Raw genomic sequence first — 21,800 nt, 5'->3', positions numbered from 1 at the left:
GGTAATTATTTATTTTTCAGTGCTTAGAACCATAGCACTGGAAACTTTCACATGTATCACTTTTATGGCAAACCAAACCTTTAACTTCCTGTATTATATGCAATGTCATCTGAACACCTAAGAAATTCTTATGGATAATTATGTCTCTCTAAACTCAACAGCCGAGGATTGTGAAAACTTTTCGGGGCACCTTGGCCTTTTAATTCCTGAATTATCACACTGCCAAAAAAAATTCTTTTCTTATTTTCAGCTCTGAGTAGCAAGCTTGCATTTATTACGCCACAAAAATTACAGAAGACTAAGCTATGTTACTCAGGGGATCAAAAATGAAGGGAGAGACGTTGAGCATGCATTGAGAAGCTCTACCATCAGCTACACAACACCTGGTTCGAGCATGAAATTCTTTACAGAAAACAGTGCTAGATTTTCCCTGCTGAAAGCTATGTCCCTTGTGAGAGCTTCACAACCGGCGTTAAAGGCGGCACAAATTTCTTCACTTGCTTGCTCAGAGTTTTCCAGCATGTCGTGAATTTGCAACACTCGGCAGTAAAGAGTTTTGTTTTTTTATAAGGTCACCTTCTAGCAGAATAAATCAGTCAAGTTACCTCCACATTAGGAACACTGGCACCCCTGCCTTTCAGGGCTTCCTTGGGATGAAGTCCTAAGATGTGGCGATTGAACGTGCTTCTTCGGAAAAAAGATGCATTACAGTAGATGCAGGAATATGGACGCTCTCCTGTGTGGGTACGAGTGTGCACTACGAGGCTGCTTTTTCGTGCAAAGGATGTATCACAGTGGCCACAGGAAAAGGGACGTTCGCCTGTGTGAGTGCGCATATGTCGCTTCATGTTGCTTCTGGATAAAAAGGATGCATCACAGTGGCCACAGGAAAACGGACGCTCTCCTGTGTGGGCGCGCACGTGACTACTGAGGTTGCGCTTCACTGAAAAGGATGCATCGCAGTGGCCACAGGAAAAGGGACGTTCACCTGTGTGGGTGCGCATGTGCAGCACGAGGTTGCGCCTCTGCGCAAAGGCTGCATCACAATTATCACAGGAAAATGGACGCTCTCCTGTGTGGATGCGCTCGTGACTCCTGAGATCCCGCTTTCGTGAAAAGGATGCATCGCAGTAGAGACAAGAGAAAGGACGCTCTCCTGTGTGGGTGCGGATATGTTGCTTGACTTGGAATCTGGATGTGAAGGATGCATTGCACTGGCCACAAGAAAAGGGTCGCTCTATAATGCGGTTGGGCATGTGGGTGCGCATGTGCTGCTTCAGGTTACATTTCTTTGAAAAGGATTTACTGCAGTGAACACAGCAAAAGGGACGTTCTCCTGTGTGGGTGCGCAAGTGTTCCTTCAGGTTGTGTTTCAGTGAAAAGGATGCATTGCACTGCGTGCAGGAGAAAGGACGCTCTCCGGTATGAGTGCGAATGTGCTCTGTGAGATGGAATTTCGCAGTGAAAGTAGCCGGGCAAAGGTGACACTGGAAGGGATGCTCCCCTGTGTGTCGGCGAAGGTGTACTCTCATGTTCGCCTTAATCCTGGTTGTATATGCACACTGACGGCAGGAATGCAGTCCATCTTCTACAAACACGAGTGAATGGTACTGGTCCTGAGATGCCGCAGGCAAGGAACCTGTTTACCCACAGGAAGCACAGCAAGGTAATGCTAATCAGATATTCCACACACATAGAACTAGACTTGAGCAGCAAAATAACAAAAATTTCTGCACTTATAAATCAGTTTATACGACAACCTTTGCCAGTGCAAATGTGTTACTTTAACAAAGCAGTACATTTATTCAGGACATGCTTAATACAAGTTGCCATCTGGGTCATTCCATGTCAAATCATCCAGTGTTTTTCTGACCCTATTGAATATGGCTGAAAAAGTTTCCTCATGTTTTTTTGAAGTTTGAAACTCATCCTAGTCGTTTTTTCCATTACCAAAAATTCACCCTCCTATTTATGAAAGTCTGCAGTGTGGCGCCGACTGAGATAGAGAGCGTCAAAGAACAATATATTTTTAATGTTATTAGAATGCATGCGATAAAATGGTATTTGCCGCAAGGTAATGAAGCGACTTGACTGTAAAAATAATGACTCAGTTATGCATATCAATTCTCCGAGGACTTTCCGACGATAATATCGAATTAGATTGCCGATTCACGAATTTGTTATCGGGAGCACGGCAAGCTCGAAGGACACAAATCTGCTGGTGTCCTGTTTAACATATTACAAATTAACAATAATTTAGGCACGAAATTTGTAGCAAATGGTCTGAAAAATTGCAAACTTCAATTTTTGGGGGAAAAAACTCCTCTATTCAGTGTGAGAAAACCCGTATTGGTGATAGACTAAAAATATGCACCTCATCTGAAAGCTCCATGTGTTAGCCAAAAATTAATGATACTACAAAAAGCTATTATTTTACAAACTTGAAAAATATTTTTCTTTAGGTTGTGTATCTCCACCAGATTTTCGCCTACGTAAATGAAGCGGAATGTTGCACTTGCAAGAGCAATCTTCAGCAGAAACCCACTGACAATACAGACGGCAAACTTGGTGCTTTCAACTAAGAAGTCGAAATGGGAGTGGGGCTACCATATACATTCCATTGTCAACAGAAGTGCACTATAAGGAATGTAATCAGTGTGGCGACTTCTAAATCAGCCATCCAGCTTATACCCGTGCCACACGGGCAGAAAAAATGGCATTTACCGCCGAATGCCTTCAGATTTATTGTCATTCGCGCGGTGCCACACGGGCGAACAAAATGGCATTTATGCGAATGCCATTCGAATGCCATTCGCCACCAACTGCCTTCGCCAGAACTCAGTTGACTGAGAAATGCCTACTCTCGACGACACAGCTCGCGAAGTGCGATTTACCTGAAAGTATATAAAACAAATCATATTGAGCTAAAAAATGAAATTTCCCGTCTTTTATTTGCACTAAAGTCTTAAAAAGATGCTTTGAACGTTATACGAAGAAAATAAAGTATTGATAATGAAACGCTTGTCAATTTTAGTGTCTATTTACGCTGTGGATCTGACTAGTGTTGGCTTAGGTTGCTACGGTCGGCTGCAACGTTGTAAAACAAAGCAAGAAACTAAAACTTGGGACAGCGTAGTACGCTTATTTCTACATTTGATGATTATCTGATGTGTATGAAGCCTGTAAATGCTTCTTAATTTTTTTTATTGCTATTTACTCAATGCTCACTTGGAAGGTGCTGTGATCGACATCATCAAGTCAAATGTCATTCGCTTTGGACGTGTAGCAGCGCCGGCGAAACGAATGTCATTCGGGAACTGAAGGCCTTCGCCACCAAATGTCATTTTCTATGCCCGTGTGGCACGGGTATTAGAGATTTACAGTCACAAATGCTACTTTCCTGGGGAGTTCTGCAAATATTGAAGGTGTGTTTTATGCGCTTAATAAAAATATTTATTCATATTCAGTATGTAAGTCTTATGGCACGTTATTAGCATTGATGCAGTGCATAGATAAACTCTATCGCAATACAAATGCTTCATTTTTTTTTTCGCTTTCAGGCGAGAACCCTGCTCCCCAAGACAAAAAGCCTGTCGTATGGCTACACAAGTGAAAAACAAACTTATATTAAAGAGACACTAAATTCAAATAACAATTTACGTCAGAGTGAAAGCTCAATGTATGACAACATCTAAGACGACAATATTACCTACAACAGTGCCCTACTTACCGAGAAATTAGTTAAATGCACAATAAAAAATACGCCGCAGTAGGACATTCTCAAAATTATCCCAATGATATCAGGCGGACTGCCTACAATTAGTCACTAGTAATCGATTTAGCTGCGCTATATAAAGAACCTTCCATGCATCAAGAAAGGCAATAAAATGCTATTTGTTTGTTTCTGTTTGATTCATGTAAAAAAAAAAAACTGCCAGACAATTCTATGGGGAATGGTACGTGTGGTTGAAAAAATTCAATTTTCGGTAGTTACACTGGACAAGTGGTGCCATCTACCGAGGCGCAGTTTATCCAAACGATATCTGCGATCTCGGAGCCAATGACGGGAAATCGATCAATGGCCGTTGTTGCTCCTGTGGCTCCGGCTGCTTTCGGTGTACTGCTACAATAGAAGTAAAGCCGGGCAACGTTGTGCATGGCAATAGTGACGTGAGTCAGTTTGGTCGGTCCACTTTTTAAGGCGGGTAACTTGAAGTGCGCTAACCCTATGCGGACCACTAAAACAAGATTTTATTTCAAAATAGGCCCTTCCTTGGCTAGAAAGTGACACTACGAGGTTTCTGGACCGCTACTTCAATCAACGTTAACTTAATTGTTGCCTTTAGTTTAAGAACTGGTAGTCGAGTAGATAGTCTCGTTTATGTTGGAAGTGAGGTATTATTTATACTGTAAACTTTACAGCAGCTTGATGGCTCATCTGAGAATCTTCACCAGCGGCATAGCTAGTAGGGGAGGAGAAGTTGCTTAACTCCCACTCTACCCACGCAGTCTAGATATTTTTCAGTTGCACATGCGCACACATGAAAACACACACATGAACGTGCATAAGGTATGACCCCAATCACCTCCGCCCCCCCCACACACTGTTCATCCAGCATGGCGGTCGTTAAGATGATTGCCCCGAGAGAATAGTGTACTACAACGCAGTGCACCTATTCTAGAACACTATGCCGAGAGAGACGGTACCGGAAAGTACACTGTTGGCGAAGAGTGCAATTCTCAGCGCTTCAGTGGCCCTTCCATTTATGTTTTTGGGAAATTAGGGGAGGGCTAACACACCAAATTAGGTCAATAAATGCCGGGTAGCACATTTTGTAGATAAATATGCTCAAAATAGTAAATAAGGCCCGCACGTACGCACTTCGCAATGCTGGCTGCGTGTAATCGTGTGCAATGCCTGGTATCATGTTTGAAAAGTACTATAATGGGAGCCTCAGTAAAAATTTATCAGTAACCACACAATTATGAGGCATAACAGTGCATAGCTTTGGATATTTAGCCTACCTTGGGCCCGCTATCGTGCACATATGTCTAAGTACATGCACCTGTAGTATTTCGCCTACACCGAAGTGCGGCCGCTGCCGCCGAACGCACATTTTATCACTAACCCATTTAACTAATTTTTAATGCTTTGCATAGAAACATCTATACAATCGAGCAGATGAAAGGCACCAAATAAAATATGAGCAACATTTAGTATGAAACAAACAGGACGGCTACATATTGTGCATTCATTGAACACTTCTTGGATTTCACTGCTATAACGCGACTGTAATAAGCCTAAGCCTAATGAAACAATCACCACATCGGCTGGTAAGATTTAAGAGGCACTCCTCAGTTTATTATAATCATGCCAAAGATTACCAAATAAGCTGTACGTTACCTTCACAGAGAGTAACTGTATTCGCATCATGTCCATCATCAACACTGGGCTTCACATCCACCAATTCCATAACTTCATCCGTACTATGCCTGCGATCAACAATCGGCTTCAAGTCCACTGTAACTTCATTGGCATTGTGTCCGTGATCAACACACGGATCCACGTCCTCCGCAATTTCATTCGCATGGAGCCCATCATCAACACTGGGCTTCTCGTCCAGCAATGCCATAACTTCATTCGCATAATGTCCGTGATCAACTAACGGCTTGACGTCCGACGTAAATTCATACGCATCATGCTCAATGTTCGGCTTAACGTCCATCGTAACATCATTCGCATAATGTCCGTGATCAACAGTAGGCTTCACGTCTACCGCAACTTCGTTCGCGTAATGATTTTCGTCAACCAAGTCTTCAACACTCGGTTTCACATCCGTCGATGCACTAGTCGCTGTCAGAATGCCGTCCATTGCACCACTGCCTCCTCTAGTTAGGAGGCTATGAAGTATAAAGAAGGCCATTATTACGCGCGTTTCACCTAGAGGACGTCGCCCGTCGCGGTTTCACTTTACGCAGCGGTCACGAATAATGTTACCACTGACACCTTGAATAAATAATGCAAACAACACCAGGATAACACATTCAAAACTCCCAGATCTGCGAGACGCGGACGCATAGGTAGCATAGTTTTCTGGCTATTATTGGCTATACTTCTTTTTCCGTTGGGTGAATGGATGAATGAACGTGGCTGTACCCTTTAAATTAGGCGGCGGCTAGCGCCACCTAGCTGTATTTTTAATGAACTAACCACAAGATTTATCTTTTTTTCATTAAATAGTAAAGTTGAGGACTGGTACTTTGCAGTGAAGGGTTTAATTTTCACTCGTGCCGTGACTTTAGCCACCATTCAGATAACCTTCTTGTTAATGCTACCCGCTTAATGTCTATCTTGCACTCCCAGTTCCTAAATCCCAGTGCTTTGAAAAACTATGCGCCACCCTGAACTCTAGGGCGAAGCCCTTTACAGAGCATTATCAGGTGTTCGGCAGTTTGCTCCAACGTTTTTAGAACAATTCAGTTTCACAGCTTCCCATAGGCGCCCACTATCCGGCGCGGCCGCATAGCGTGTCGCGGCCGCTAGGGGCGCTGTAGGCATGCTTTGCTCCGCACTCTGCGTGTCGTCTGCTACACCGGAGGAAACGCGGTGCGGCGCGGCCGTGTTACCGCTCGCATTTCAAAGCGTTTCGCTTTGCTGGCGGAACAGTTCGTGCCAAAGCAGCAGTTTCTTCGTACACATGCATTTCATTGTTGCTGCGCCCATTTTCATCTGGTGGAATTACGTGTCTGGGCTCCATCTATAGCTACCGTCGCCAGCACATTCTTATGTGGGCATAGGCGGCCTCGCGCGAGCATAACTGTAAAAAAAAGACACCCTTCAAAGAAAACGTAGATGCAGTAAAACTTTTTAAAAGCATAGTGCTCGTGTCTGATGCCACATAGTCATCCGCCGTTTACCGAACAGACTCGTCAATCTGATTTCGGTGTTTTTTTCCTTTCCTATTCCCGTGAATCTTATTTGAAGATAACATGGTGAGAATAATAATACTGAGAAAGTAAAAATGGCAAATTCAGGAGGAACATATATTTTCTTGCACATACAGAATAGTATTGCATCGTTCACTGAGCAAGAAAGGCAGCTCAAAGCAGCTTAGCTTTTTTTCTTGCATTTTGAACTTTTTCCGTGACAAGCAGTTCACGGTTCTTCTTTCGAGAGAAGAAGTGCATGCGCATCAAACAATAGCATTTGATTATCTTTGCGGTGAGGAATTCATGGAGCTCATTACAACCAATTGCAGGCAGGGCAGTCGCATGAAGCCTGTCCAATACCATCCAGAAAATATCCCCGAACACTGCCGACGTTTCAAGCGTATCGTGCACAACCTCTTCTACTTCCTTAATTAATGCGTACAGCCTAAATGAGGCCTCTCGAAGGCATCCTGGCTTGAATGACCTCAACTCTGTCAGGCGCCTCTGGTTGAGCTGTGTTTCCTCGGAGTTGAACTGATCGGGAGAAGCTGTGAGCAACGCACAGCATTCTTCGCACGTTATTGTTTTCGTGATTTTCTTGTGCACATAACCGGCTAGATAGTACACCACCATCTCATGTGCTCCAGCTTTTTGGTACCCATGATCCCGTTCGTCACAGCAAACGTCCTCGGTACAAACCATCCCCAGAAGCTTCTTATCCAGCTTTGCTTCAGCGGCGAGTTTTAGCTCAGCTGCCGCTTTCGCCTTTTCAGCAAGACTTTCATGAATTGAAACGAGGACGCCCTCAGCCGGTCCAGAGCAGTTCCCCTTTACGGCGTTTCTCACAGGTGTAAAAAGGGACAGCAGGCGATAAATCTGGCTGAATTGAATAATCGTGGGGTGGTCGTCGTCACCGTGGAATGACCGGACTATTCCGAAAAATCTCTGCAAAAGAAAAACGTTTACACATCGCTGAGGGATAAAAAAGAAGACAAAGGAACGGCAGCAATGTTTGCGTAAGAGAGAACGTGATCGCGCAAAACTGTTTTGAAAGGCATCGTTTACAGACAAGAAAAGAAATTAAGAACCACGTAAGCACAGTGTAAATGTAAAGAGACATCCCCCTCGCGATGGGCACGATCAAATGCAGAGCATTTCCGGGGGTGCACGACGTTAAGTAGCTTGCGTAACGTTAATGTTGTTGCACTTGTTTCTGTTGGTTGTTATATGATTGCTATCTCTCCCCACTCAATCACCATTTAACCTTAGGAAGCCCTAACCACACTGCTGACGAGAGAGCGCCGATACCCGCTTTATATTCCTAACCATCATTTTCTTTTATACCTTTTTCATTTTCTTTTATATATAGAATTATACCGCATGCCACACGGAGCTTTTGCTTTGAGTGACTTCAGTGCTGTCAGGAATGCCAGGCGTTGCAAGTGAGGAAGGCCACTTAAAGCTTCTTCTATTCCTTGGTAGGAAGCCTTTGCAAGCTCCTGTTTGAGCAGTGTGATTTCTTGCTTCCCCTTCTCCCTTGCAGCTGCAGCTCGGAAAACTTTTTTGGTCAAGTTTCGCATTTTTTTTGCTTTTGTTCACCGCTGCCTTCATTGGCTTTCTTGCTCGCATTTGCCTTTGGAGGCGTAGGCACCGAGCACATACAGGTCGGGTTGTGAGGACAGAACACAGCTTGTGATGGACATTTTCTAATTTTCCTGTCACACCAGTGTGAGCTACCTGAATGCCTGAACAGATTTTCAAGCTATCTGTCTCATTGAGCAGGTGCTCGACGCTAGCAGTGCTGTCTACAGTCTTATGCAGTTGCTTGTGCATCTTGTTGTAACCGTTCCCTAGTGAAAATCTGTAACTGGGAATCTAACTGGTTTCAACTGGTATTAACTGGTATCAACTGGTCCCAGTTGGGAACTAACTGGTCCCAGTTGATGCCAGTTGCAACTGGTTCCAGTTAGCAACTGGTCCCAGTTGGGAACTAACTGGTCCCAGTTGATGCCAGTTGCAACTGGTTCCAGTTAGCAACTGGTCCCAGTTGGGAACTAACTGGTACCAGTTGATTCCAGTTGCAAGTGGTCCCAGTTAGCAACTGGTCCCAGTTGGGAACTAATTGGTCCCAGTTGAAACTGGTTCCAGTTAGCAACTGGTCCCAGTTGATTCCAGTTACCAACATGTCCCAACTCAACTGGCCACCCACAGGGACCACAGGAATTTCATGAGCATGCCCTTGAACTGGAAGCAGTGCCCAGCTGAAAACCATAAGCAATTCAATTGGAAGAAAATGGTCCAAGTTGTGCCCTAAATAGAAATGCTGCCAGTTTTTTTTGGTTTTATGAATCGTTACAGTGAAAGAACAGAAAAAAATTGAACTAGATGTATGTGACACACTGCTGCACTTGAAGGAATTGGTTTTATCCATAGGTTTTTTGTCCTACTCATTGTAGGGTACTGTATTACCAGCCTAGTAGTACTTTAAAGGACCAGTATTAGAATAGATTACAATGAGTAACTGTCATCTTGCAAATGGTGAGTTGTGGTTTATAAATGAATTATTTTTTCTTCTTTAGATGTCAGCCTCTTTACATTGTTTACCTCGATATTAGAATAATCTGAACAGTTTTACTTAATCTCGTATTTTTGAAAATCCTATTATTGTGAAATATTTCATATCGAAATTGAGCAACACAGTGCACTCAGTCGTACGCTTTAGCATAATTACATTGAACTAATATCAAACAGCTGTTGTCAATCTTTTTACATCCATCACGGCCTGATTGACGCCCGAGTATTAATATTATCATCTTGTTGGAGCATAATAGTCTTGTGTGCAGTACAGCGGTTACTTCCGTGCAACAACTAAATGTGGGGTAGTGCCGACAGTTATCCCAACTGAGACTACTGCCGACATGCTGCAGACACAACTATATTAGAAGCAAATGGCTTGTGACTTATTCCATGTGGCTGAACAGCACGAAAGGTTTATTCATACAAGTACATTCATCCAAAGGAACATAACCAAAGGTTACACGATTAAACCCATATAATAATACAAGCAAAAGGGATTGCTTGAGTACTATTTTGAGAACAGTAGTAGTGAATTTAATCATTGGGTTCGCCTGGAAAATGTGCAAGTGCCTTTGAAATGGTCCCCATAAGAACCGAGTTGAGCCCACATTCTTATAAGAACAACCTAAAATAATAGGGAATGTTGGACATGCTGGCATGGCATGAGCAAGGCAGTAGTTAAATGTGTAGCATGTCAGTTACATGCAACTCCGAGTGCGTTCACACTTATCATAAAAAGTATAACATGACACCTTTAAAATTTTCCAAAAAGCTAAATGCAAACAAAAATCAGGTAATCTTTTTATGGGAAACGATTGGCAAGATTACAAAAAAATTGCCTTTCGTTCCAGTCAATCCACAGGCATGGAGCTGCCTGCCTGTCCACTTCGACGACATTCTGTGCCACCCACTTCTGAACACATGAAATGTGTGTTGTGCCGAAACACAGAGAACTAACATAGCTGTTAGACACAAAATAAATCCTTTTTCTGTCACTGCAGCTAACTGACACAATATGCTGGATCTTAGCATGCATATTGTCTCGCAGTCGTACAGCTGTGCAGTTAGTTTTTTGAGGCCTTTGATATTGTTCGCTGTGGAACATGCGTCCAGAGATGCGAACTCTATCATATTCCTCAACAGGCCCTGTGATTTGGTGTGGGACTTGCGCTTCAATAATTCTATGAATGGACTCACTGACAGCTCTTGGTTTTCCCAAAAGGGCCAGCGACTCTTCTTTGTTGCACAAATCAGAGCACAAGAAATTCTTAACTTGCTCACTAGCGGCTGCATTGTGTGCGCCAACTTTGCTGGCCATAAGCACTCTGCTCATCACTTGGTGAGGCACTCCTTTAGCGGAAGTGACGAGCTTTTTAATCTTTCCTAAGCCCGCCTCAAAGACAAAGCAAGAGTGTGCCCAGAGTGGCCCTTGCATTGTAACACTTTTTGCAAGGTGCAACAACAAGTGTACATTCGAAGTCATTTCCTTCTTAGAGTAGAGAACTTGGACTTGAATAACAAATTGCACAAGACACTCAGTACTATCCCTGATGTCTTTGGCTGAGACAGTATCTCCAAGTAGGAGGTATACAGCTTTCACCAGCAAGCTAAAGTGTTTGTGGTACTTGCCAGGCAAGATTCTGTGAACACAAACAAGGCTGTAATACAACAGCCACTGTTGCCACTCGCTTGCCTTCCAAAACTTTCTCAGTTCAACAGATCTTGGCAGGCGCGTGATGCATTGAGGAGGCTTAATGGCACAAAGCCTTTCGTCAACCATCCTAATCAACTGTGGCGACCCTATATAATATGGAGCGCCTACACCAGACATCCACAGCTCCATAAACTGGCGTGTGACACCAAGTAAAACCCCATGCATATAATCAGGCGTGAAGCCCCACACAATGTCAAACCCCACCAAATTAATTAATGGGGAAGGCCCTTTAACTCCTCGCACATTAACACCAGTCCTGTGCACTTCAGCCATGTCTTGCATCATCCCTTCTTTAGTCCTGTCGGGTGGAGCTTCAGCGCTTATAGGGTACTTGACTGTTCCTGCAAAATAAAAATGATAGAAACAAATTAAATACAAAACTCGGGAGGGTGGGCAAAAAAACCTTTGCAGCAATGAATACTAGATTTTTCTAACTGGTAATAATATTCCTGCAAATGTCAGGTACTCCTAACTGCTGTAATAATGCATACAGATGTGAAGGCCACATGAAGCTTTCTAGAAGTTTGTAAAGTAAAGAAGAAGGCTAGCATGTCTTGAATGCACGTTAACTTTTAGTGTGACAAAAATACTTTAAGAAAAGAATGCGTGAAAATAAAATTAAGTAGGATGTAATAATAATGCACAAACCAAATTTCAGTAACAAAATAGTGATTGTGAAGCTGATATCCAGGATGTAGTCTGTCAGATATTTTTGTACACAAGTCAGTTTGCTTACCTTCAATGCATTTGCCAGGGTGCAAACACCAGCCACACCCAAAGTATCCATTATACTGGACTGTGTTCTGCATCAGAGCCCTGGCTGGAGCATCGGCTACAGCAGCGAAACAATAGACCTGTAATGTAACAAAAAGAATATAGTTTTAATGAAGAAATGGGACAGTGCTATATTGGTTTTCAAATTCAATCATACTCAAGTCTGGTCGGGATAAGATTTCTCGGTCCCGATTGCCTACTTTGTGCAAGCAGTAGAATGAGGCTAATCGTGGTGTAGAATGTCAATCTGAATCTGGCACAATTGTGAGTTCAAGTGGCTGTGCGACAGTGGTATTAAACTTGGCTCAAATGCTTGTGTGTTGACAATATGTATTTTTAAAGCAGTACCATTATTTGTTGTAACATAATTTTAAAAGAATTATAGTTAAATCAGGCACTTCACCAAAAGTCAAGAATATTTCGTGCATTGCTCAGTTTTTAAAGCGTTATATAGCAGTTAAATTAGACTAAAATGAAAGCTTTTTCATGAAGCCAAAAAAAACTAGTATCACTACAGTAGTAAGTTTTCATTTGCCTTCTCTTTTGCTGTTTCTTTTTTTAGTTTTTGGTTAAGGAATATTGCGGAAGGACACAATATGCAACTAAGTTTGCTAGGAGGAGACTACGCAATGAAATAGAAGTGGCTCACTTTTGATTGAAAGGTCTCTCCATCACATGTCCACTCGATACCACTCCTGGTAAGCGAGTCCATTTGCTTCGTGAATGCCTCCAACACCAATGTCATGTCTGGGTGGCACTGTCCATACCACAGTGTAGCAACAGTAACATTTTTCAAACGCAATCCGGGCGGCAACTCATTAATTGTCGTCTGCACGGGCCATATCGAAAACTTGGATGAGTTGAACACAGGACTACCATCCGAGTTTATGGTCAATGTGATGTCCATAGCGCCAAGACCCAGTTCTTTTCTTTGGTGCAGATACAAACTTCCGTCTGTAAAGTCTGTCATAGAGGCGGCGTGTGAACGATGTGCAAGTGCATTTAAAGAGTTTTTAAGTGACCTGGAAGTATCTTGAGACGAAAGAATTGAAGAAATCTGTTGCCCCATGGGAAGGGTCACAAAAAAACTTCCTTGCGCAGTAAGGGTATCTCCACTGTACAACTGTTGGCATTGTGTACATGTTGCATTGAATTCTTTTCTTTTCTTAAGGTCCCCGTCACATTCGCCGAGAAGGCAAATGCAGTTGGGACAATAGAAATGAAAGCCCATGCTATCAGTGGAGACTCCCGCAAATTTCTTAAACAGAAACTTCGTGTCAGGGAGATCCTTTCTTTTCATTAAAAAACTGACTAGTTTCATCAGGTGTTCTACCTGTGTCCACGCCAGGCCAAAGTTAACAGCAAAGTCCATGACTAGGGTCACGATGTCTTCAGCAGATAAATCGGAGTCAAAGGAGCCATCAGTTTCACGATCATCCTCCTTTGCGTTCTCTGCCAGGGCTTCCTCATCGTCGCTCGGTCCCGACTCTTCGCACTCGTCGACTTCATCGTTTGCCCAGACGCGAACTGGCGAATTATCAGCAGGTTCATCTGCAGCAGCATTACCATCAGACATCACGTTTTCCACTTGGCTAGTGTCAGTCGCGAGGCGAGACGCCCTGTACCGCGTTGATCTGGGCAGCTCTTTCCCATCGAAGGATGGCTCTAGATATAACTTCCGTCGTTTAGGCGTCCGGGACATGTTAGCGGTACAGAATGTACACTTCGAACTGTGGTAAAATGCCTTCAGTCTAATAAAAAAAATACAAATCGATATGTATTAGCGTGCGCTTGAGTGGAAATCTTTCGATCCACGAAAGCGCAAACGCCATGCAAACGACTTGAGATCTGGATTCAGTCGGCTTTGTAACGGCTTAGCAATGAAGTGAATAATAGGTAATATATTTTTATTTGCATTTCTAGCACCGAACGTTACAGGTTTTTTATTTATATATAGGCCGTTTCTTTAACAACGTTATTTATGAATTTGTACGCGTTTAAATTCAGGCCAGGCCAAGCAGTTTTGGCTTGGTTGGTTGAGCTGAGCGAAGCCGGGCCAAGCTGAGTACAATCCACTTTGTGTCAGGCCCGCGTTACCCACGTGCGCGCTGAGCCCGTTGACTGTCATATTTGGTTCGATATAATGTTCGCGCTAGTTCGCTTTCTAGATAGTGACCATGCACATGACACTCGTAGATATGTTGTGCGAGTGGAGGATATCCATGATTTTCATCCGAAGCACGAGACGGATTTCGATGGCAAGGCAGTGTATGTCGTTCACTGGGAGGATGAAGCAAACGGTGACGACACGGGTGAATATAAAGCCCAGATACTTCGACTTGGCGGTAAGTGCATCCATCTACCCTGATCTACGCGTTAGTCTAATATCCACACTTGCACTTTCAGCCACAGAGAAAGAAGCTCGGGAATCGCCAAAAAGAATTCCGATCCCTAAAATTGCAGTTGAGGAAGGCTCGGACGTTGAAGGAGCTGTGACCAAGAAGGCCACTGTAAGTGCGCACTTGTTCATTCGCAAATCTTTTTTTTTTTAGGTGTTTCTCTTTTTTTTCGAATCTATTAAGGAAGTGCGAATTATTTTAAGATATTGGGAGTATGTCTAATCCAAAATTTGCAGGCTGCAAGAATGAAAAAAACAGCTGTCAACCGAACTGCAGCAAAAAAAGACCGGTACGAGCAGATCTTGAAAAAGCAGATGAGCCACGCTCTCCGACAGAACTCGGAACAAACTGTGAGCGTGTATTAACTATATAATACCCGATTTCCTTAAACTTCTTTTCTTCTTTTCACTGTGAATAAGCTTCAGTGAAGCAAAAAAAAAAAAAATGTTTACGCAGCGAAAAACGCGACTGAGTTCATCATCAAGCTCGGATGACTCTCTCGTGTCCAGCTCAGAAGTAACAGAAGAGAAGAAAAAAACCAAATTTTGGAAAAAGAGATGCAAGGAGCTGCGGCAAGACAACATCTTCTTGCAAGAACAAGTTAGCTCACAGCAGGTGCTGTTAAACTCAAAATTTCTGAGGTGTAAGTACAATAATTATATATTGATTTTAGTTCTTAAAATGAGAAAGTTTTTTTATATGTTGATGACAACCTGTTAATTTCATAGCTAGTGAGCATTTCTTGAATATTTTGACAGTTGAAGACCTGCAGCACAGCAAAGAGGCTGACGTTGAGAGCTGCACTGTACAAGCTAGAAAGGAGACAGCAAAGGCCACAAGCAACCTAGGTGCATATTCATTTTTGTTATTAAATTTAGTGTTATTAGTTTCATACTACATAGAATTGACAATCATCTGTAGCATATAGCATAAGAGCACTTCTTGAGCTAGAGTACTTAAAGCAGTATTCCCTTCTCATGTAATGGATCAAGATGCATAATCGGTTACTTCATAATCACTAATTATTTTTCAGATTTACTTAAAGCACTTTGCAGTATACTATTTGCAGTCCAGTGAGTCAACAAAGCTTGTTCCTGCTGGGAAAGAATTCAAAGGATCATGCATGTTTGATGACTTTTGCCTTGAGACTTGCTAGGAAATGCAATGTTGCACTTCCTTAGCAAATGACATTTGACACAATGAAACACACAAGTAACCAGGATGTTCATGTATTGCTTCCATCACTGCATGAATTGTATGTGCAATAGTATTAAATATAAAATTAGCAAGTTTTGTAAATTGGTGTACTATGCACACAGATCTGATTTTTTTGCATGCATAAATGAAGTAAAATGATGCATGCCAAAAATTGCAAGAGGCTAGATTATTTTCTCAATACAGCCTTTGTAACTGATTTTAAAATTGCAAAAAAATGCAGTAAAGTCCATTCAAGAGACTGTGCCTGGGTCACCGAGTAAGTTGGAGGATGTTTGTCTATTCCTGTGAGATCTAAATTTTGGCTTTTTCACACCAGATGCTGGCAGTCTACACTCACGAAGTGCCATTGATGGTAAGGCTTTAGGTTTATTTCTATTGTATTGCTTACGTGTAATTATAACAATGCAAAATATTTATGCAGACTTCATAGAGGAACCTCCCACTTCGATGACTGGTGAGTTACAGGCTTATGTGTAGTATTTGTGTAAACATTTAGCTTTGCTCCTTGTGTTTCCAGCATGTGCAGCAAAAGAATCTGATGACCTGCCTAGTCCAAGTAGGCTTTTTTACTTGTGTGCTTCTATTGTAGGAAACTACTGAATTTCCATGTTTCACAAATTTGCAACATCTTTTTTCAGGGAAATGTTTTTCATATTTAGAAGATGGCTCTGTGAGTATATATTTTGCACTTTACCTGTGAAGTTCAAGCACACAATGAAATTAGCATAATGTTGCATTCTTTGAACATGATTGATGCAAATGGTCAAAAAGTAAATAATTTCAAATCTATACTGTAGATGCCAACATAAATTGTAGCATGTTATATGTTCACACCAGCAACTATGGTAGCTTGAATTAAATGTGTTTACATTCAGTAAATTGAGTGATTGCATCCCAACTAATTGTCACTTCATTACATTATACTTACATCTAGCTTCACAGCACTGATTTAGTTACAGCACTCATTTGTAATGTTAGTGACCATGATTTACTATTATCTTTGTGCACACAGCCTCTTTTCTAATATAATACTCCTATTGAGGACAGAACACACTATATTCAAAATTTGCAGATCCCTTCACATTGACATCCCGTATAATCATGTGATTTTGGGACATGAAACCCATGATATTATTATAAGCCGTGTGAAACAAACTGCCTGCCGAACAGCTCAGAGGTGCCTCCACAATAACGATGTGCAGCTACTTGGCATGTTGCCAATGACAGTGGTGCAAAACAGCAGCAGTTGTTGGTAAGTTTGTGAAATCTTCTGCAGTACATGTTACATTTTAGCTTCTAGAAAGTACAGGTGGCTTGTATACTTGCCCTTGTCAATTTCGGTAGCTAGATATATTACCAATACCACAGATAATTTGGACATTTAGAAACACTATATGAGGTGGCAAAAGCATGTGCATATCCGAATACAAATCGAATAGTGGCCCTGCGAATATTTTAATTCGTGAATTGAATATGTGCTCTTCAAATTCTCAAATACTGAAAGTCGGCAACACCTACATTATGGAACATGTAATAATTACATATGCCCTAAATTGTAGTATGCATTAATCATCATATATAGGTTGACATCTGGTGTGTATGTCTGCTAACAAAAAATTAAATACAGGGCTACCAAAAATATTGTTTAAAGTACCTGTATCTAGACCGCTGCTGTCTTTTTGCCAAAGTGGCGCGAAAATGCCTCCTCTCTCACGTGAATATCCGATAGCGTGCGGTGGCAAAGCCAAGGAGCATTTCAAATCTCTTACATAGTCCGGTGCTCACCAGCTGGTAAGCATACAATAAACTGCAGTGATGCAAGGCTGCCCCCCCCCCTTCCCCACACAACCTGTTTCACAAGTCAAGTAAACAAAAAAAGAAACCATGCTCATTACCACATTCAGAAAAAAATTATATTGCACAAAAACTTGTAATAATAAAATTTTTGCTATTCAATATTTGTACGCCTGCTAAGTTGAACTTCTTTGTCAGCCAATAATAATTACAGGAACAAGATGTTGCATCGCTCTCTTCCTTGATATTTACAGTTTCATCTTCAAAAGGGCATCTGCCTGACGCCTATTCAGGCAAAAAGAATTCTGTCTCACAAGAAGGCAAGGCTGGTGGTGAAGGAAACGGCACAAGCCATATGGTCCCAGAAAGGGCTAGCGTCACGCAGTGTTAAAGGTGGCGTAGCTCCAGGAAGAAGGAACCTCGGCGAGGTTGCAAAGCCTGCGCTGACACCTGAAAAGGTCGCGGTTCTGGAAGGTTGGTCTGCTGTGTATATGTGCTAAATCTATCCTGAGAAGTGCACGTAACATGTCACCTGTTCTTTTACAGAAACACTCAACCATTGGTCGCATGTGACAGGCGCCGACTCGTCCATTGCAGCCCGAAACTTGACCAGCATACTAACTGAAAAAATTCAGGATTGCATCAAGGCAGAGCGACGAAAACCTCCACAGTAAATGTACTGCGAAATGCATTCAATCCATAGATAACCCAACGAAGACCAAAGACTAGGGCTGTGCAATGTTTTTTCTGCATTAATAAATAGAATCGTCTCATATACACTCAACATAAGTCCTTTGGAGTCTTTCATGTGCTTAGAATGCTCATTTGCACGTTCAAAGTTAAGAACATCTCAACTGGGAATGCGTTCTAACTGGTCCCAGTTGTCAACTGGGAATGCATTCTCAACTGGTCCCAGTTGCCAACTGGGAATAGGTTCCCAACTGGTCCCAGTTGCCAACTGGGAATAGATTCCCAACTGGGAATAGATTCCCAACTGGGAAAAATTCCCAACTGGAAAAGTGTTCCTTAAACCAGTTCAACTGGGACCAGTTGAAACCAGTTAGATTCCCAGTTACAGATTTTCACCTGGGTTCACAACACAGCTACCATCATTTTTCACAATAACGGCCTTGCTCACTTTGAGCTGCCCTGCCACAAGTCGCCTGTCGAAAAAAACACCGCAAATATTCCCAGAACATTCATTGACGATGAGTTCAAGCTTCCAGTCCCTACTAGGTAACGGCACTGTCACCAGTTCGTTCAGACAAACACCGGAGGAGTTCGTTGCTGAGGTGCTAGGTGGTGGCGTGATGCCCACTGCTCCAAGCGAATCGCCTAAGGACAAAGAGGCCTCTCCACACGAGCCACTCGAACAAGACGCACTTTCCGCCGATGCTTCCAAGCCGATTTCATTCCGATTTTTCGGTGATTTTCGCATGCATTTCGTCTTTCCTGGCTTATATATGTGCTCCGGCAAGCCAGGAAAGAGACGCGGCAACGCTCCTGGCACTAACTTCCAGTTACCACGGGGAATTAAAACCTCCTGGCCCTTTACAACATGCTTGAAATACTTTACAATGTCTTGCTCTTCGAAATGTCTCTCACATACCTTGGACTTTTGCGTGAGGCGCCTGTCCTTGCGGTGCAGCATGTGTTCCCATTGTTTAAACTCCGTGGCCTTACGTGGTGGGGTAAAAAAATGATGATTTGCGGCGTCATTTCTGTAGCCACCCGTACATCCCGGCGCAAAACACGAAGGCATTTTCACAACAAAAAAGCGAACATTCGGAAACCGGAAGATTCAGGCGCACGTGTGGGGAACGAAATCGCTTCGAACGACGCGCGCCCGCCAAAGCACCCGCCTGTCCGCGCGCCCGATCAGGAGCAAGTGAAGAAAAGCGTGACTGCAGCGCCACTAGTTCGCGTGACCGCCACCACGGCCGCCTCGGGAGCGGAGCTGTGAAACTGAATTGTTCTAAAAACGTTGGTTTGCTCTTCCTCTCCACACGCACTGCATACTGTTGATTGATATGTGGGGTTTAACGTCCCAAAAAAAAAAAAAACATATGATTATGAGAGACGCCGTAGTGGAGGGCTCAGGAAATTTCGACCACCTGGGGTTCTTTAACGTGCACCCATATTTGAGCACACGGGCCTACGAAATTTCCGCCTCCATCGGAAATGCAGCCGCCGCAGCCGGGATGCACTGCATACCGTGTCTATCCCTTCGTATTCGGCCCGATATGTCTCGATTCGCAATACTCCCGTCCTGGCCTCAAACAGTAGTTAACTACCACGAGTATTATCATAGATCCTTTCCTTGACAATTTCCTGCTTAAAAGTTCGATAGATCTCTAGTGCGGACTTCTTAATCATGCCTATTCTCCACACATCGGCCTCGGCTTCCATTACCTTCTTCTTAACCGATAATTCTTTTTGGTTTTGCCCCCTGCTGTTGTCTAGGTAATTAACAGTCAATTTTCTGGTTTGCTTCCTCCATTTTGTATCGACATTCTTCAGGTACAAGTAGCTGAATACCTTCTTAACCCAATGCTCCTCCCCCATTTCTCTCAGTCGCTTCTCAAATTTTATCTTGCTGCTAGCTTCCCTGCCCTTAAATGATGTCCATCCCATATCACTTTGTACTCCCTGATTTGGTGTATTCCCGTGAGCTCCTAAAGCAAGCCTACCTATTTCACGTTGCTTAATTCCTAATTTTGCTAAACTTCTCATCTCATGCACAAGACCGCATTTCCGAACGTCAGACCAGTAACGACTGAAAATAGCGCTAAGAAACGAGGACACAAGAAGAGGACACACAGCACAGGCGCTAACTTCCAACATAATGTTTATTACCACCGCACGCTCGCCTATATCACAAAAAAATATCACATGACATGAAAGATGCGCACAAAAAATTAATTTCTTAGAAAATACAATTCTTTATCACTAAGCGTAAGAGAGGGAGTGCTGACGCACTTATACCCTAGTGAAGCGATAGCCTCAGCCTCAATAATCTCTCTAGTAAGATTATCAAACATTCTCTTGATAACTGTGCATGCATTGAATATCGGCGCGCAGCCGCAGGATTTACAATGTATGGCCAACCAACTCCCCTGGCCGTTTTTCACATTATTACAATGTTCTCTTAATCGATCATTAAGGCAACGGCCCGTCTGTCCAATGTACTCTTTACCACAAGAAAGCGGGATACGATAAACAACGCATATGATGCAGGGAACATAAACAGTTCGATGCTTCTTACTACACCCTTTGGGTTTTTCGCCACGGTTATGAAGGCCACAAAGGCTGACCAACTTCTTGGGAGCCGAAAAGACAACCCTAACTTCAGAGCGCTTAGCTAATTTCTTTAGGTTGTGCAATATCTTGTGAAAGTATGGTATGACGACTAGGTGCTTCGGTTTCTCGGCATCACGACTCGCTGTACATCCTGGGTTGCGAAGCGTACGAAGCAAGCCTTCTGCAACTGAAGTTTGGACGTGCATAGGATAACCTGCTTTCAACAAACGGTCTGACTGATTATGAAAACTATTGGCAATTTCGTGCTCACAAGATTTGCTTAAAGCATGACGAAAACAATGACTGATGATGCCTCTTTTCACTAGTTTAGAGTGAGCTGATTGGTAAGGAAGGACCGGTTTGTTCGTACGTGGTTGGTACGCCCAACATATGCGGTTAGGATGAAAGGTGAAGAGGACATCGAGGAATTTTATGGCATTGCTCTCAGGCAGTTCGTGTGTGAGAGTCAAGGGTTTAAAACACTCAGAAAAATGTGAAATTATTTTTGCCAAACCTGCCTCGTCCGCTACCGTGTCATTAGTTAATAAAATAATATAGTCATCGACATACCGGAACACTTTTTTATCTTCAAATTATCAAGATGTAAGTAAATCGATCTGTCAATTCTACTTAAAAATATGTCGCTTAAAATGGGCGCAATGCAAGACCCGATACAGATTCCGTCATTTTGAATAAAAGTCTTGTCATCCCATGAAACGTAGGTCGTCTTGAGATAAAATGATAAAAGTTCTAAAAACCGACTTACAGGAACACCACACTCGGTTTGAAATCTAACAGAGCCAAACAAATCTATGCACTCTTCAACCGCAGGAAGCAACTGAACATGGGGAATAGAATAATACAAATCAGTCACGTCGACTGAAAAACCATAAACATGCTCATCAACACAAGTTTTCACATAATCTATGACTTGATCAGAACTTTTTACAATGAAAGGATCATCAACGTCAAGCCGGTTCAACTGTTCTTGCAAAAAAGTAGCAATCGATTTCTGCCAAGTATCACATTCTGAAACAATTACCCTAAAAGGCATATTGCTCTTGTGAGTCTTTGCATTAAAAAACACTTTTAAA

General features: G+C 42.7%; 3 protein-coding genes across 10 annotated transcripts; 1 reads left to right on the top strand and 2 right to left on the bottom strand.

Moving 5' to 3' along the window:
- Window positions 1-232: 232 nt before the first annotated feature.
- On the bottom strand, window positions 233-6,118 carry LOC119163806 (uncharacterized). The gene is made up of 2 exons (XM_075885984.1): window positions 5,405-6,118; window positions 233-1,639 (listed from the first exon to the last, which is right to left on the bottom strand). Exons 1-2 carry the CDS (start codon window positions 5,922-5,924, stop codon window positions 597-599), a joined length of 1,563 nt encoding a protein of 520 aa, XP_075742099.1. The 5' UTR covers window positions 5,925-6,118; the 3' UTR covers window positions 233-596.
- A 3,772-nt stretch (window positions 6,119-9,890) lies between these two features.
- On the bottom strand, window positions 9,891-13,697 carry LOC142795059 (uncharacterized). Its single transcript, XM_075885982.1, has 3 exons — window positions 12,645-13,697; window positions 11,958-12,075; window positions 9,891-11,562 (listed from the first exon to the last, which is right to left on the bottom strand). The coding sequence occupies exons 1-3, from the start codon at window positions 13,695-13,697 to the stop codon at window positions 10,310-10,312; spliced, it is 2,424 nt and encodes an 807-aa protein (XP_075742097.1). The 3' UTR covers window positions 9,891-10,309.
- Window positions 13,698-14,058: 361 nt separating this feature from the next.
- On the top strand, window positions 14,059-18,195 carry LOC119187136 (uncharacterized). 8 transcript variants are annotated; one of them, XM_075885988.1, is made up of 12 exons: window positions 14,139-14,340; window positions 14,402-14,505; window positions 14,631-14,744; window positions 14,851-15,037; window positions 15,153-15,242; window positions 15,833-15,868; window positions 15,929-15,964; window positions 16,034-16,066; window positions 16,130-16,168; window positions 16,251-16,282; window positions 17,661-17,880; window positions 17,953-18,195. In XM_075885988.1, the coding sequence occupies exons 1-12, from the start codon at window positions 14,139-14,141 to the stop codon at window positions 18,078-18,080; spliced, it is 1,221 nt and encodes a 406-aa protein (XP_075742103.1). In that variant the 3' UTR covers window positions 18,081-18,195. The 8 variants fall into 8 exon arrangements, with proteins under 8 accessions (XP_075742104.1, XP_075742106.1, XP_075742103.1 ...); XM_075885989.1 differs by lacking the exon at window positions 15,833-15,868 and having other exon boundaries at window positions 14,059-14,340; XM_075885990.1 differs by lacking the exon at window positions 16,130-16,168.
- Window positions 18,196-21,800: the final 3,605 nt, after the last annotated feature.

This window comes from Rhipicephalus microplus, unplaced genomic scaffold, assembly GCF_043290135.1.
Source record: "Rhipicephalus microplus isolate Deutch F79 unplaced genomic scaffold, USDA_Rmic scaffold_538, whole genome shotgun sequence".
Lineage (NCBI taxonomy): Eukaryota > Metazoa > Arthropoda > Arachnida > Ixodida > Ixodidae > Rhipicephalus > Rhipicephalus microplus.
The sequence above is the reverse complement of the archived record's forward strand: the minus strand, read 5'-3'. Positions and strand labels throughout refer to the sequence as shown.